General features: G+C 55.8%; 1 protein-coding gene across 1 annotated transcript in view; it reads right to left on the bottom strand.

The window, feature by feature from the left end:
- Positions 1-7,563: 7,563 nt before the first annotated feature.
- The window catches only part of NGFR (nerve growth factor receptor), a 19,990-nt gene continuing 15,677 nt past the window's right edge, over positions 7,564-11,876 (bottom strand). The window contains exons 5-6 of the mRNA XM_024744717.1: positions 10,471-10,631; positions 7,564-9,791 (exon numbers count right to left, since the gene is read on the bottom strand). Coding sequence (XP_024600485.1) covers positions 9,490-9,791; positions 10,471-10,631 — 463 coding nt within the window. The 3' untranslated portion in view covers positions 7,564-9,489. The remainder of the gene's footprint in view (positions 9,792-10,470; positions 10,632-11,876) is intronic.

Genomic DNA, 11,876 nt, shown 5'->3' with positions numbered 1-11,876 from the left:
TGCCAGGTGGCCTATGCCACTTCCTCTCAGGTGGCCTTGGGCAAATCTCTGGGTTTCAGTTGTCTCATCTGTAAAGTGGGTCCAATAATACCTCTCTGGGAGGACTCATGAGCCCATCACGTGAAATTACAGCTGTGAAAGTGCTCTGTCAACTTTAAAATGCTGGACGAATGTCATCTGTTATCACTAAGCGTGGTCCCCAGAGGCCCTGGATAACAGGCAGCTGTGTTACTCAGTTCAGCCACCTCAGTGGCTCTGGTCAGCCCCTAGGCCCGAGGGTCCCATAGGGGCTCCAGGGCCTCTCCTCCACCGCGAGGCCAGACGTGGGGCCCCGAGTCCAGAGGATCGGGTTCTGGCTCCCACCGACAAACCCCAGCCCACCCCACCTCCACCGTTATCCTGGCCGCAGGCTGGACTGTGGCTGCCCTTTGTCCTCAGTGGAAGCTCTTCATTGACAGAGGGCTGCCTGGTGTTCAGGGCATCAACTCCGTTTGGTCAGCCCGAGACAGCCTCGACGCCCAGCAGACTGCCCCCCTGCCAAGGGAGGCAGGAGCACACTCCCAGATAGGGGGCCAAGCCCCTGCCCCTGGCGCCTGTGCTCCCTCCCCTTCCCCTGGCTGGCCAGGCCCCACAATCTGGCCTAGACTGCAGCCTTCCCTCGCTGCCCCGCCCCTCACCTGAGTCACCACTCTGGGTTTGCCCTGGTCCAGGGTTTCTGGCAGCCTCCCTGGAGAGGCGTGAAGCAGGCCCCAGCCTGACATACCCCAGGAAGAGGTGGGGCCTGGTGCCCGGAGCTGCCGAGGTAGCTTCTGCATGAACCTCATGTAACTCTGTCAGCTTCCTCAGCCCTGGAAGGGATGGAGTGAGGCTCTCACTCGCAGGGCCTCATGGCTGCTTATTAAAGTCTCGAAGAGGAGGCATTTCAACAGAGGATCTGGGTTGTGGTTCTCCTGGCAGAATCCAATCCCATGTAGAATTGTGAGACAATTTCCCTCTTCGTTTTAACTGAACTTTGAACTCCTTGAGAACCAGGCACTAATTCTTGCTAATTAATCCTGCATCAGTGGCGATGAGCTGGAGGTGAGGGGTCTGAAGAATGGGTGGGGGTAGAGGGCAAGATGATCGGGACAACAAGAGGAGGGGGACCCTGAGGACCAAAGCTGACCCCTCTTCAGCTGGCCTGGACCCTCAAGGCCACAGAGAAGGGCTGAGCTGGTAGAACTAGGCTGCAGAGTCCAAGATGGGAGGGACGGCTCAAGGCAGCCTGGCTTTACACCTTAAAGCTCCATGACCATGGAGATCACGTCCTCACTCTCCCTCCCCCCAAGGAAGCCCCTCCTTGTCCCAGGGCAAGCCCTATCTCCCCCTCACAGCCAAGCTTCTAGGAGAGTTATACAGGGGCGTCTCTACTATCTCACCTGCCAGCCTCTCCTCCGACCACTGCCGTCCGTCTCCTGCACTCTCAAGATCCAATCCGTTGGCTCTCCCCAGCCTCTCCCTCCCAGGCCTCCCTGCAGCACGTGCATTGGGAATCACTGGCTGCTACTCCTAGAAACATGCCCCTTTCTTAGGCTCCCTTGATGTTGCAAGATCCAGGCCTTTCAACACACTGACTGGCCCCTCGAGATCATCTCTGCCTCCGCATTCTCCTTGGTCACCTAAGCAGGACTACCCCCAAGGGCTCTCTCTCCCAGGGACCTCACCTAGTGGATGGCAAATGTTTTTTAAGTATTCCACTGTAGCCCTCGAATTTCCCTGCTCCTGATTTAAAAAAAAAAAAGCCACCTGCCTTTCTCTTCTGAATGTCCCACAAGCTTCTCAAGCTCAACATGGGAATTTTCTTCTCCCAGTTTTATTGAGATATAATTGACATACAGCACCATATAAGTTTAAGGTGTACAGAGTAATGATTTGATTTACATATGTCATGAAATGATTACCACAATAAGTTTAGTGAACATCTATCATCTCATATAGTTACAAAATTAAAGAAATAGAAAGAGTGTTTTCCTTGTGATAAGAGCTCAGGATTTACTGTCTTAACAACTTTCATATATAACGCACAGCAGTGTTAATTATATTTATCATGTTGTATGTCTCTTTTTTTGTGTGGTACGCGGGCCCTCACTGTTGCGGCCTCTCCTGTTGCGGAGCACAGGCTCCGGACGCGCAGGCTCAGCGGCCATGGCTCACGGGCCCAGCCGCTCCGCGGCATGTGGGATCTTCCCGGACCGGGGCACGAACCCGTGTCCCCTGCGTCGGCAAGCGGACTCTCAACCACCGCGCCACCAGGGAAGGCAGACTTTTTTATTTTATAACTGAAAGTTTGCACCTCTTAATCTCCTCGCCTGTTTCTCTCCTCTCACTCCCCTCCCCTCTGGCAACCACCTGTTTGTTCTCTGTATCTATGACTCTTGTTTCCGTTTCAACATGGACGTCTTGATCTTCCACGAGAGCCTGGTCCTCCTCCAGGGATCTAGCTCTGTGAACAGCACCATCATCTCCTCGGTTGCTAAAGCTAGAGACTGGGAGTCATGTACTCTCTCTGCCTTACTATTTCCCATCTGATCCCGTGCCAAGGCAGCTTCATTCTCTCTTTTTAATATTTCCTGAATTGCTCCCCTCTTTTCTTCCCCACTGCTAGCTCCCTTGCCCGAAGCACCAACCTCGCAGTTGGTCTTCCCTGCGTCTCCTTCCAGAACAGACAACCTCCGTAGCTCCCTGATCAGTCCAAATTCCTCAGCCTGGCATTCAAGTCCTCGCATAGGATGTCCCTGCTGTTTCATGGCCATTCTGATCAGAAAGACGCACTTGGTCTGCGGGGGGTGGAGTCGCGCTCAGGTTGCCTGGTGAAGAGGGAAGAACCCAAGTGTTGATCTAGGCTGGAGCCTTACATTTGTTGTTTTTGGGGTCCCCTTTTGGTGACTGTGCCTCAGTTTCCCCCACTCTCCCAGTGCCTCAGGCGGGGCGACACCCCCGCTCCTGTGGATGGAGCATGTGACGTCCACCTTACCCAGTGATCGCCATTCCCCGGATGGGCCAATCAGAACCAGGGACGCCTGGAGACTCGCCGGATGCTAAGACCGAGGCGCTCTCTTTCCCACCGGCATGAATCTGAAGGCGCGCAGCCGTCTTATCACCGCAAGGAAAGAGTCTTGTGCGGGGGAAGGAGGCACGAGATGGAGAGGGAGAAACTGGGTGGTAGGATGTTGTTTGAATCTCTGTATCAAGCTGTGCCTAGAGCCAGCCCTACCCCTGCACCTTTCACTTCAGACGGACAGTAAATTCCCGTAAACAACCCTGAGTTGGGTTTTCTCCCTTTTACAACATGAGAAATCCAAACTGGTACGCAGAGTGAGGAGAGGGGAGCTCCCAGGTGACTGGCTTCGGAGCCCTCGGCATCATCTTCCCGGAGGTCATCGTGTGATCTCCTGTGGGTTCAGGGTCGACAAATGGAGGCCTGGCAGCCCCGTGCCCCTGGCCCGCGCATCTGATGTGGACTGCTGGCATCCCAAGACTGCTGGCATCCCAAGGTGTGTAGGCGTAGAATGAGAACCATCTGGAGTGCTGATTGAAGCCTTAGGCCCTGGGGTGGGGCCGGGCCCCTGGAATGTGGACACTGAGCCCCAGGCCCAGGCCAGAGAGTGTTGAGGGCTTCTCAGGAGGGTGACAGGCTCCTGGATGACCCAGAAGGACCCCTAGATTCTATGAGTCACTAGAAGATAGGAGGGGGATGGGCGCATTCCCAGACTTTTCCAAAGGGAGCAGTCCCCACCCAGGGAGGAGACCCAATCCCACCTCTCCCAGGAGCCCTTTGGGAATGTTGTTGGAAACAGCTGGAGCAGGAGTTGCCGGGAAGGGAGCACAGGAATGGGGAAGTGCCCAGATGCTGTGGGAAGAGGGCAGGATTGAGTGCTCTGGGAGGAATGGGGACTGAGAGTTGGAAGGTTCCTTAACGTCCTTCCATGACAGAGCCTTAGAAAGATGATCCCGGCCTCGCCTCTGAGATGATTGGAGGATTGGAATAGGTAGAATTGGGGTGTGGAAATTATTGTGGAAAGCCCTAACTTTCAGTGGGGCCTGGGAGGAATCACCCTGCGTGTGGAGATGAACAGCCCTACCCGGGGTCTGCCTGGAGAAGAAGAAGGCCCTTCTCAATGAGGATGTTGCATCAAAGATCCCCAAGGATGTGTGCTGAGAACTGGGGGTCTTTGATAGAGTTGGAGGGTGATCTGGAGCCTGGGGTGGGGCCCAGGGGAGCCTGGTGTAGTTGGGAGGGGTCAGCATGAAGGCAGGGGCGTTGGAGGGAGTCAGGGGGCTGGAGGCTGAAGGAGCCCTCCTGGCCTCAGCTCTTCTGAACCCAGATGCCCGGGGACTCAGTCCTGTTCTCTGGCCTTCTGCCCACCAGCTGCCACAAAGCTGAGAGGAATCTGCTTTGCATTATCAGAGGAGCTGCCTCCCCCAGGCATATGGTCAGCAGACCCCACAGCCCAGAGCATCAGGGGAGATGTCTTATGACCCCAGCTCTGGCTCAGCCCCTTCTTCCCCTGGAGCACAGGCTCAGTGGCCCCCATCAGGCCCATCCCCACTGGGTGGAGAGGCCTTTCCTATTGTTCCAAGTCTCATCTCAGCTTCATTGCACAGAATGAAAGAGGGGAGGGAGGCATTAGGGGAAGAGAAGGGGCCCTGATGAGCAGACAAAGATGGTATCATTCTGTAACCTAGAGAATGAAAGAGACAAAGAGTGGAGAGGAGAGAGCCTTGGGGATGGGGAGGGGAGAACAATAGGCCTCGGGCCCACGCAGACTGATGGTACAGGAAGAAGCCAGGGAACACCTATCTGTCTTCTGAGCCCACTGGGGGCTCAGAATGAGGTCTGACTCTGGAGCTAGCTGCCCGATGTGGCAGCCATTAGCCAAATGTAGCTACTGAGCACTTGCAATGGGTCTAATCCGAACTGAGTTGTGCTGTAAGAATAAAATACACACTGGATTGTGAAAACTTGGCAGAAAAAAAGTAACATATAATATCAATAATTTAAAAATATGATGATATGTTGAAAAGATATGTTGGATATATTGGGCTAAATAAAATGTATTATTATACTCATCTCACCTGTTTCTTTTCCTTTTGTAATGTGGCTACTAGAAAAATTGAAAATCACATATATCACTTGCATTATGTTTCTATCGGGCAGTGCTACTTTAGACCACATTCATTCATTTATTCAACAGATTTGTATTGGGTGCTAGCTGTACACCAGGCAAGGTGTGCAGGATTAGATGGTGAGCAAAACCAGACCCCGTCTCTGGTTTCCTGGAGTTTTACAGTAATCAAATAATCACTCAGACGGGTGCCTAATTGCAAAGAGAGATAAGTGGTCTAAAGAAAAGGAGTGGAACTTGATGTGCTCTGAACCTGGACTCAAGAAACTTGATTTGTATCCAGAGTGTGGTGAGAGCTTTTCCCCAAGAAAGCACTGAACTGGGAGGTAACTTGAGAAAGCAGGGGAAAGAGTATTACAGAAAGGACAACCTGTGCAAAGGCCCTGTGGCTAGAGGGCCCTGTGGCTTGAAGCTTGGAGAATTGTGAGGGGGCTGGTTTGGGGGGCAGAGACTGAGGAAGAGGACAGCTGGAGCAAGGCGGTGAGTCTGGAGGGATTGGCAGGGGCCTCACGCAGCCTCCGGGGCCACATTAAAGATGGAGCCGATGAAGCATTTTTGCCCTTGCAGGGGAATTAGAGAAGGAAGAATGGAGGTTAGGCTGAAGGAGGGCAGAGGGGGTTTCTCCACAATGTGGTGGGGGAGGTACGAATCTCTGGTACAATGTCTTTCAGGCTCTCTGCTCCGCTACCCCCAGAAGCCCGAGGCCAGTGTCAGTCACCTCCACATCTCCTACCCAGTCCTGCATGCTATGAGGAGCTTTTTCAATGCCCTCTTCTCGCCATCCCTGTGGCCCATCCTTTACCTCTGACTTCCACCTCCTGGCCCACCTATCCTGCCCACCCTCACCCTCCACACTGCAGCCAGAGCTGGTGCTTTCTAAGATGGAAATCTGTCTACGGCACCCCCCGCTTAATCCCCGTCAGTGGCTCCCCACTGTTCTAAGATGTAGTCCAGATGCTTTAACGTGTCTCTTTGCAAGCCCTTCCCCATCTGGCCCCACTGACCTTCCACTCACTCTCTGGGCTGCAGGTACAGGAGCCTCCCCAGGCCCCATGGGCTCTATTCTCTCTCTTCGGGGCCTTTGCTGCACTGATTTTTCTGCCAGGAACTCTCTCCTCCCCTGGCTTGTTGATTCCACTTCGATAGGGCTCAGCTTCAGTGTCTCTTTACTGGCAAACCTTCCCTAACCCCTGGTAGGGGTGAGTCTGGGTTGGGGCCCCCACTCACCCCTAGCATGGCACTGCACACCATACAGGGGCTGTCTGCTGCCACCTCCTCAAGTACATAAGATCGTGGAAGACAGGAGTTTGTGTCTCCTTATTCCCACAGGCAGCATCCAGCTCTCCCCCACCGAATTAGAGGCATTTCCCCCATGAGAATGGGGGCTCTTCTAGGATAGGAATTGTGCCTCCCCCATCAGATTAGAGGTATCTTCAAGTCTGGGGCTATGTCTCCCCCATTAGATGGGAGGCTTCCTCAAGACAGTCTGTCTCCCCCATCACACTGGGGGTTACCCAAGACCCAGGATCATTTCCTATACCGACTCTAAATCACTGCCCCCTCCCCGCCACCAGCCTGCGGGTGGGAGATGGAAGACAGCTTCCCTCCACCTCATGCCTAACTCTTGGCTGGGGCCCGGCTGGCCCCTCCCAGTATCCCAAGATCAGGAAGGCTTGTTTGCTGTTCTTTCTGGGAAAGCAAGCCTCCCGTGGCATTCCCTAGCAACCACAAGTCAGGCCCATCAGAAGACCTGGCCAAGCCATCAGCAGAGGCTGAGCAGCTCGGACCAGCTGCCAGGCCAGCCTGGGAGAGGGACACAGACCCGGGGCCTGGAACCCTGCAGCTCCCAGACCAGGCAGGGCTCAAAGCCAGGCTGGTAGGAGCTGGGGTTGGGACCTGCCTGGGAAAGCCACAAGGGAGGGGCCTGCCCAACTCCAGGCCGGACCAGCCAGGCTCCCGCCAGGCCATCTGGAGCCAGACCTTGTGTGTGTGCTTGTGTGCTGGGGGGTGGTGTGCCTCCCAGGCCGTGTGGGTGGCTGCGAGCCGTGGGGTTGTGACCTGGCCCTCCCAGCAAGCCTCTGGCTCCCCTGTGGTCAGTTTCACTTCTGACATCTGGTCAACTTCACAGCTGGCCAGCTTCCTGCATGGCCATTTTTACTTTCCCTCTCCAAAGTCTGGCGGCAAGGGCCCCCACTCCCGCTCTATCCCACTTAAATTAACTCCATGGTGACACATGTGAATTTGCTGGATTTCTGTTAAAACTTCCCCATTGTGTGTCGGGGGGAAACAGGACAGGAATTCACTGAGCTGGAAATTATACCCGGGTCCCTGCCCCGCACACATAACCCCCCACCAACTCAAACCACGTGTATTTCCAGAAAATCTCTGCACGATTTTCCTTTCTTTGCTATTTAATGTTCATCGTTTATGTTTTACGTGTAGGTTTCAGGAGGGCCCAAGAAATGATTACACAGGATGCAAGGGGCAGGTGACAGGGAGGGTGACAAGGAGCCTGGAGTTCACAGCCCCCAGCTGGGGGGGGGGAGGGGGCAAAAGGGTTCCATCTCAGCCCAAAGGGAGGCAGGAGGGGCCCCAGAACCAAACACATGCTGAAACATACTCGCAACCTCCAACCCCCTCCCCCACTGCTGGGGAGGAAAAGAAATACCTCAGACTCTGTCCCACTCCCCACATTCACAGGTGAGGGGCCAGCAGGTGAGTTTCCTCCTCCCATCACAGATTCAGGTCAAAGAAATGCCATCTACGTACAACGTTCCCAGTCACACAGGGCTGAGAGACCCCTGGGCTGGGGAGGGGGTGGCTGTCCGTGCACAGCCTGGTCAGGGCTCGTTCATGCTAAATAGACGGAGGGGGGGGTACACTCATTCCAACATCAAGCAAAACAGAACAGGCCAGGAGGGGCTCCATGGCCCCTTTCCGGTACCAAGCTAGGGAAAAAACAGTCCTTTGTAGGGTTCTCTAAACTTGGGAGAGACCCTCTATGGGCCACAGTCTAACTCAATTCCTTCTTGCTGCATTCCCACGCTGGTCCACTTCTCTTCATTGCGGCCTCCAGGGCCCAGCCAAACCCGTGCTTGCAGGGAAGGGGTGGAACGGGGGAGCATTCCTCCACGTGCAGGCCCTCGGAAGGCAGGCGCCAGCCCAAGCCTCAGCCGTCCTTGGCCTGCCAAACCCGGGGGCGAGGGAAGACAGCGAGTAGAGTTCAATTCCCTTCAATGCTTCTCTGGCAGCTGCCCCAGGAGGATCCGGCCACAGCCCAAGAGGAAGAACTCTTGGAGAGAAGCAAGATTTCTCATCCCGTGTGGGTGTGTGCCTGTAAATCTCTGTGTTGCAGGTGGGGTTCCTTAGTCCCCCAGGGCTGACTCCAGGGGGACTGGCTCTGGGTCTATGCTGGGTTGGTGGGTACCTACAGATTATCCACACCACGGATGCCACACTGATACGCCTGAGGGGACAGGCAGAGGGAAGCAGCACCCCTTGCCACAAACCCCAAACCTGACTGGGGTCAGGATGGATCAATGGGCCAGGCCTTGGGTGAAGCATCCCCTCTCCACGGGGGCTGGACAGGCCTGGAGATGGTGAAGGGCAGACTGGGTTTGGCTTCGAGACATTTCCCAGAGGGTCGCCTAGCCCCCCGCTCCCTGCAAACCTGAGGCCTGCACCCCTCGTTTCGGGAGACAGCCCATCTTTGGCCTCCCCATTTCTGGGTGGCTTTGGGCAAACCACTGCCTCTCTCTGGGCCTCACTCTGCTGTTCGTAAAATGAGGGGAATGGACTAGATTTCAACCCCCTCTTCCAGCTCTATCAAACCTCTGATCCTCTTCATATTAGGCCAGAGGGGATGGGGGAGGGGGGATGAGGGAGGTTTAGGCCACGAAGGTGCTCCCTCGTTCCCCAAGTTCACAGTGTAGAGCCCATGGCTCTGGTTCCTCAGTCTCTCCCTCTGAGTCTCTGGGACCCTGTCACGCCCTCAACACCATCCCTGGTGTCAGCCCCCCATGTATGACAACCTGCTAAGGTGGGAGGGGCTGGCCCCCCTAGAAGTGGGGGGAGAAGGGGGCAGGAGGCCTGAGATGGCGACAGGGCAGGGCAGGGTGGGAGAGGCGGCAGGGGCACTTCCGGCGCTGGAGAGGGAGTGTGATCGGAAGCGATGGGGCCACACAGGAGAGTGACAGGGCTGTGGTTTGGGGGCCCGGGCTCCGAGGCCCTGCCCAGAGGCGCGCAGCTCTGACGCTGGCCTGTGGGCTTGGCTGGAACATCAGTCTTCGGAATGTCGGGGCAGGGCAGGGGCTCCCGGGCCGGCTCACACCGGGGACGTGGCCGTGGACTCGCTGCACAGGCTCTCCACAATGTCGGCTCGCTGGATGCGGCGCAGGGCAGCCAGGAGGGTGTCAAGTGTGGCGCTGTCCTGGGTGGCCCAGCTGGCCAGCAGGGCGCGGACCGGGCAGGCCTCCTGGGTGAAGGAGTCTATGTGCTCAGGCTGGTAACCCAGCTCACCGGCCAGATGCCGCCAGGTGTCCCCCGCAGAGCCACTGAGCAGCTTCTCCACCTCCTCCCGCTTGGCCAGCGGCAGGCTGCTGTAGAGGCCTCCATCACCCTTGAGGGCTGCCAAGAACCCAGGGGGAGTCAGGCGCTACCCACTGGACACCCTTTCCCCCACCGTGGGAGTGGGGGCCTGGAGTAAGACCCAGGAAGGGCTGAGGCATTTCTCCTCCCGATCTGGGGAGGACCCGAGGGTCTAGAAGCAGAGGGATGCCCAAGATGCAGTCCTGGATGTGGGCAGGGCTGTGGAGGCACCTGGGGGATGCTGACTCACCCACTGCTCCAGAACCATCCCTACAACCTAACCTCCCTGCCCACTAACCCCCTCCCACCCCCAGCAATTAATCAAGGCTGAGGAGACAGGACTTCTGGTCTCGGACTCAACTCCAGCAAGTGTACTGGAGCTGGGCTATGGGCCACCGATTAGGGGACATAATTAACTACTTGTTCCCCGGAAGTCCTGGGCAGGAGGCTAATTGCAGCCACTTTGGGGAGTGATTAGCCCTGGGGGACAATTAGCTGGATGAGTCTAGATGCTCCGATTTGTCAAAGCTTCCGTTTCCCAAGTCATCCCCACCGGAAAGGGCCTCTCCTACCCATGCCCTCAGCCCGCCTCTCCCATCCTTCCACACAGCGGCCCGCAGCCAGCCAGCCCCTCTGCAGTCCCTCCTATAGCCTAAGCTTAACCACCCCTGTTCTCCCTGCCTCGCCCCCCCGGCCCGCGCCCGGCCCCACTGCTTACCCTGGCCTGCAGCTGTCTGTGTGTGGGACTGCTGGTCATGCAGGCTCTGGCTGTCCACAGAGATACCGCTGTCGCTGTGCAGCTTTTCTCCCTCGGGTGGGGGCGTCTGGTTCACGGGCCGGCTGTTGGCTCCTTGCTTGTTCTGTTTGCAGCTGTTCCACCTGGAACCAGAGGACAGCCCCAGTCACGGGGCTGAGGGGCGCACGGGCCACGCCGCTAAGGTATCTGTGCTCTGGCGTGTGGGTGCCGGGAGCCCAGGGGGTGCCCGTCTGTAACCCCGCACGGCACGGGAGGCTCTCCTTCCTCTACCTATCTGCCCCTGGCCCACGCCGAAAACGTCGTGAGGGCAGAGAGGCACCCAGGGCTTGGTGTGTGCGGCCGGTGTTCAATAAATGTCCATGGGATGAATGGTGCACAGATGCATGCCTTCCCCGGAGCTCCACTTTTCCCAGTCTACCCTTCTAAAGTACTCCCACGTGTGTGCAGGGGTATGTACACGGATTCCCTCTGCTGTTATAAGCAATAAGAAAAAAAGAAAAACAAAGCAAATGTCCATCGATAGGAGACTGGTTAAATAAATTATGATCCGCCCGTATTATTGAACGAGCAATTATAAATAATCAGATTATCTATATGCTCTGAGGAAAGCTCTCCCGAGGGAGATTAAGTGAAAGAGTAAGTTGTAGAATATGTATAATGTTATCACATTGATGCTTTAAAAAAAAAAAAACCTGCGTGTGTATGTATAGGTTTTCCACACATGTGTTTATAAATGCATAGAAAATGGCTGGAAGGGATCCATTCCAAACAGATTCCCAGGAGGAGAGGGGTAGGATTTGGGGAGATAAAAGGAGGCTTTACTACTTTCTGCTTTACAAGACATTGGTCTTCTTTGCATTTTCCCAAACAAGCACGTTATTACTTTGATGATTTTTTTTTAAAGAATGGAAAATGCACTTAAACATTTAAAACGCTTCCTAGGACTTATCCACATCCTGGATTTCTGGCTATGGGTGCCATCAGATCCCACGTGTGACGTGGGAAGGAAGAGATACATGCACACATACACACAGGTAACGGGGTTCAGGGAATGAGGACACAAGCTGTTGGTAAAGGAAGCTCTGTGTGCAGGGAGGCAGGTGGGGCAGCAGAATGGGGGTGGGGAGGTGCTGGCACCAGGACAGGACAGGGACGATCCCCTTCCCTACCTCCTGTTGACCTGCCACACCCTGGAGTGCGGAAGCTGATGGTAAGTGAGGATGAGCTTGGTTTGGGGTTGAGTTAAAAGCGCGTGTGCGGGGCATCCCTGGTGGCGCAGTGGTTGAGAATCCGCCTGCCGATGCAGGGGACATGGGTTTGTGCCCCGGTCCGGGAAGATCCCACATGCCGCGGAGCGGCTGGGCCCA

This window comes from Neophocaena asiaeorientalis, unplaced genomic scaffold (assembly GCF_003031525.2).
Source record: "Neophocaena asiaeorientalis asiaeorientalis breed wild unplaced genomic scaffold, Neophocaena_asiaeorientalis_V1.1 scaffold1, whole genome shotgun sequence".
NCBI lineage: Eukaryota > Metazoa > Chordata > Mammalia > Artiodactyla > Phocoenidae > Neophocaena > Neophocaena asiaeorientalis.
The sequence above is the reverse complement of the archived record's forward strand: the minus strand, read 5'-3'. Positions and strand labels throughout refer to the sequence as shown.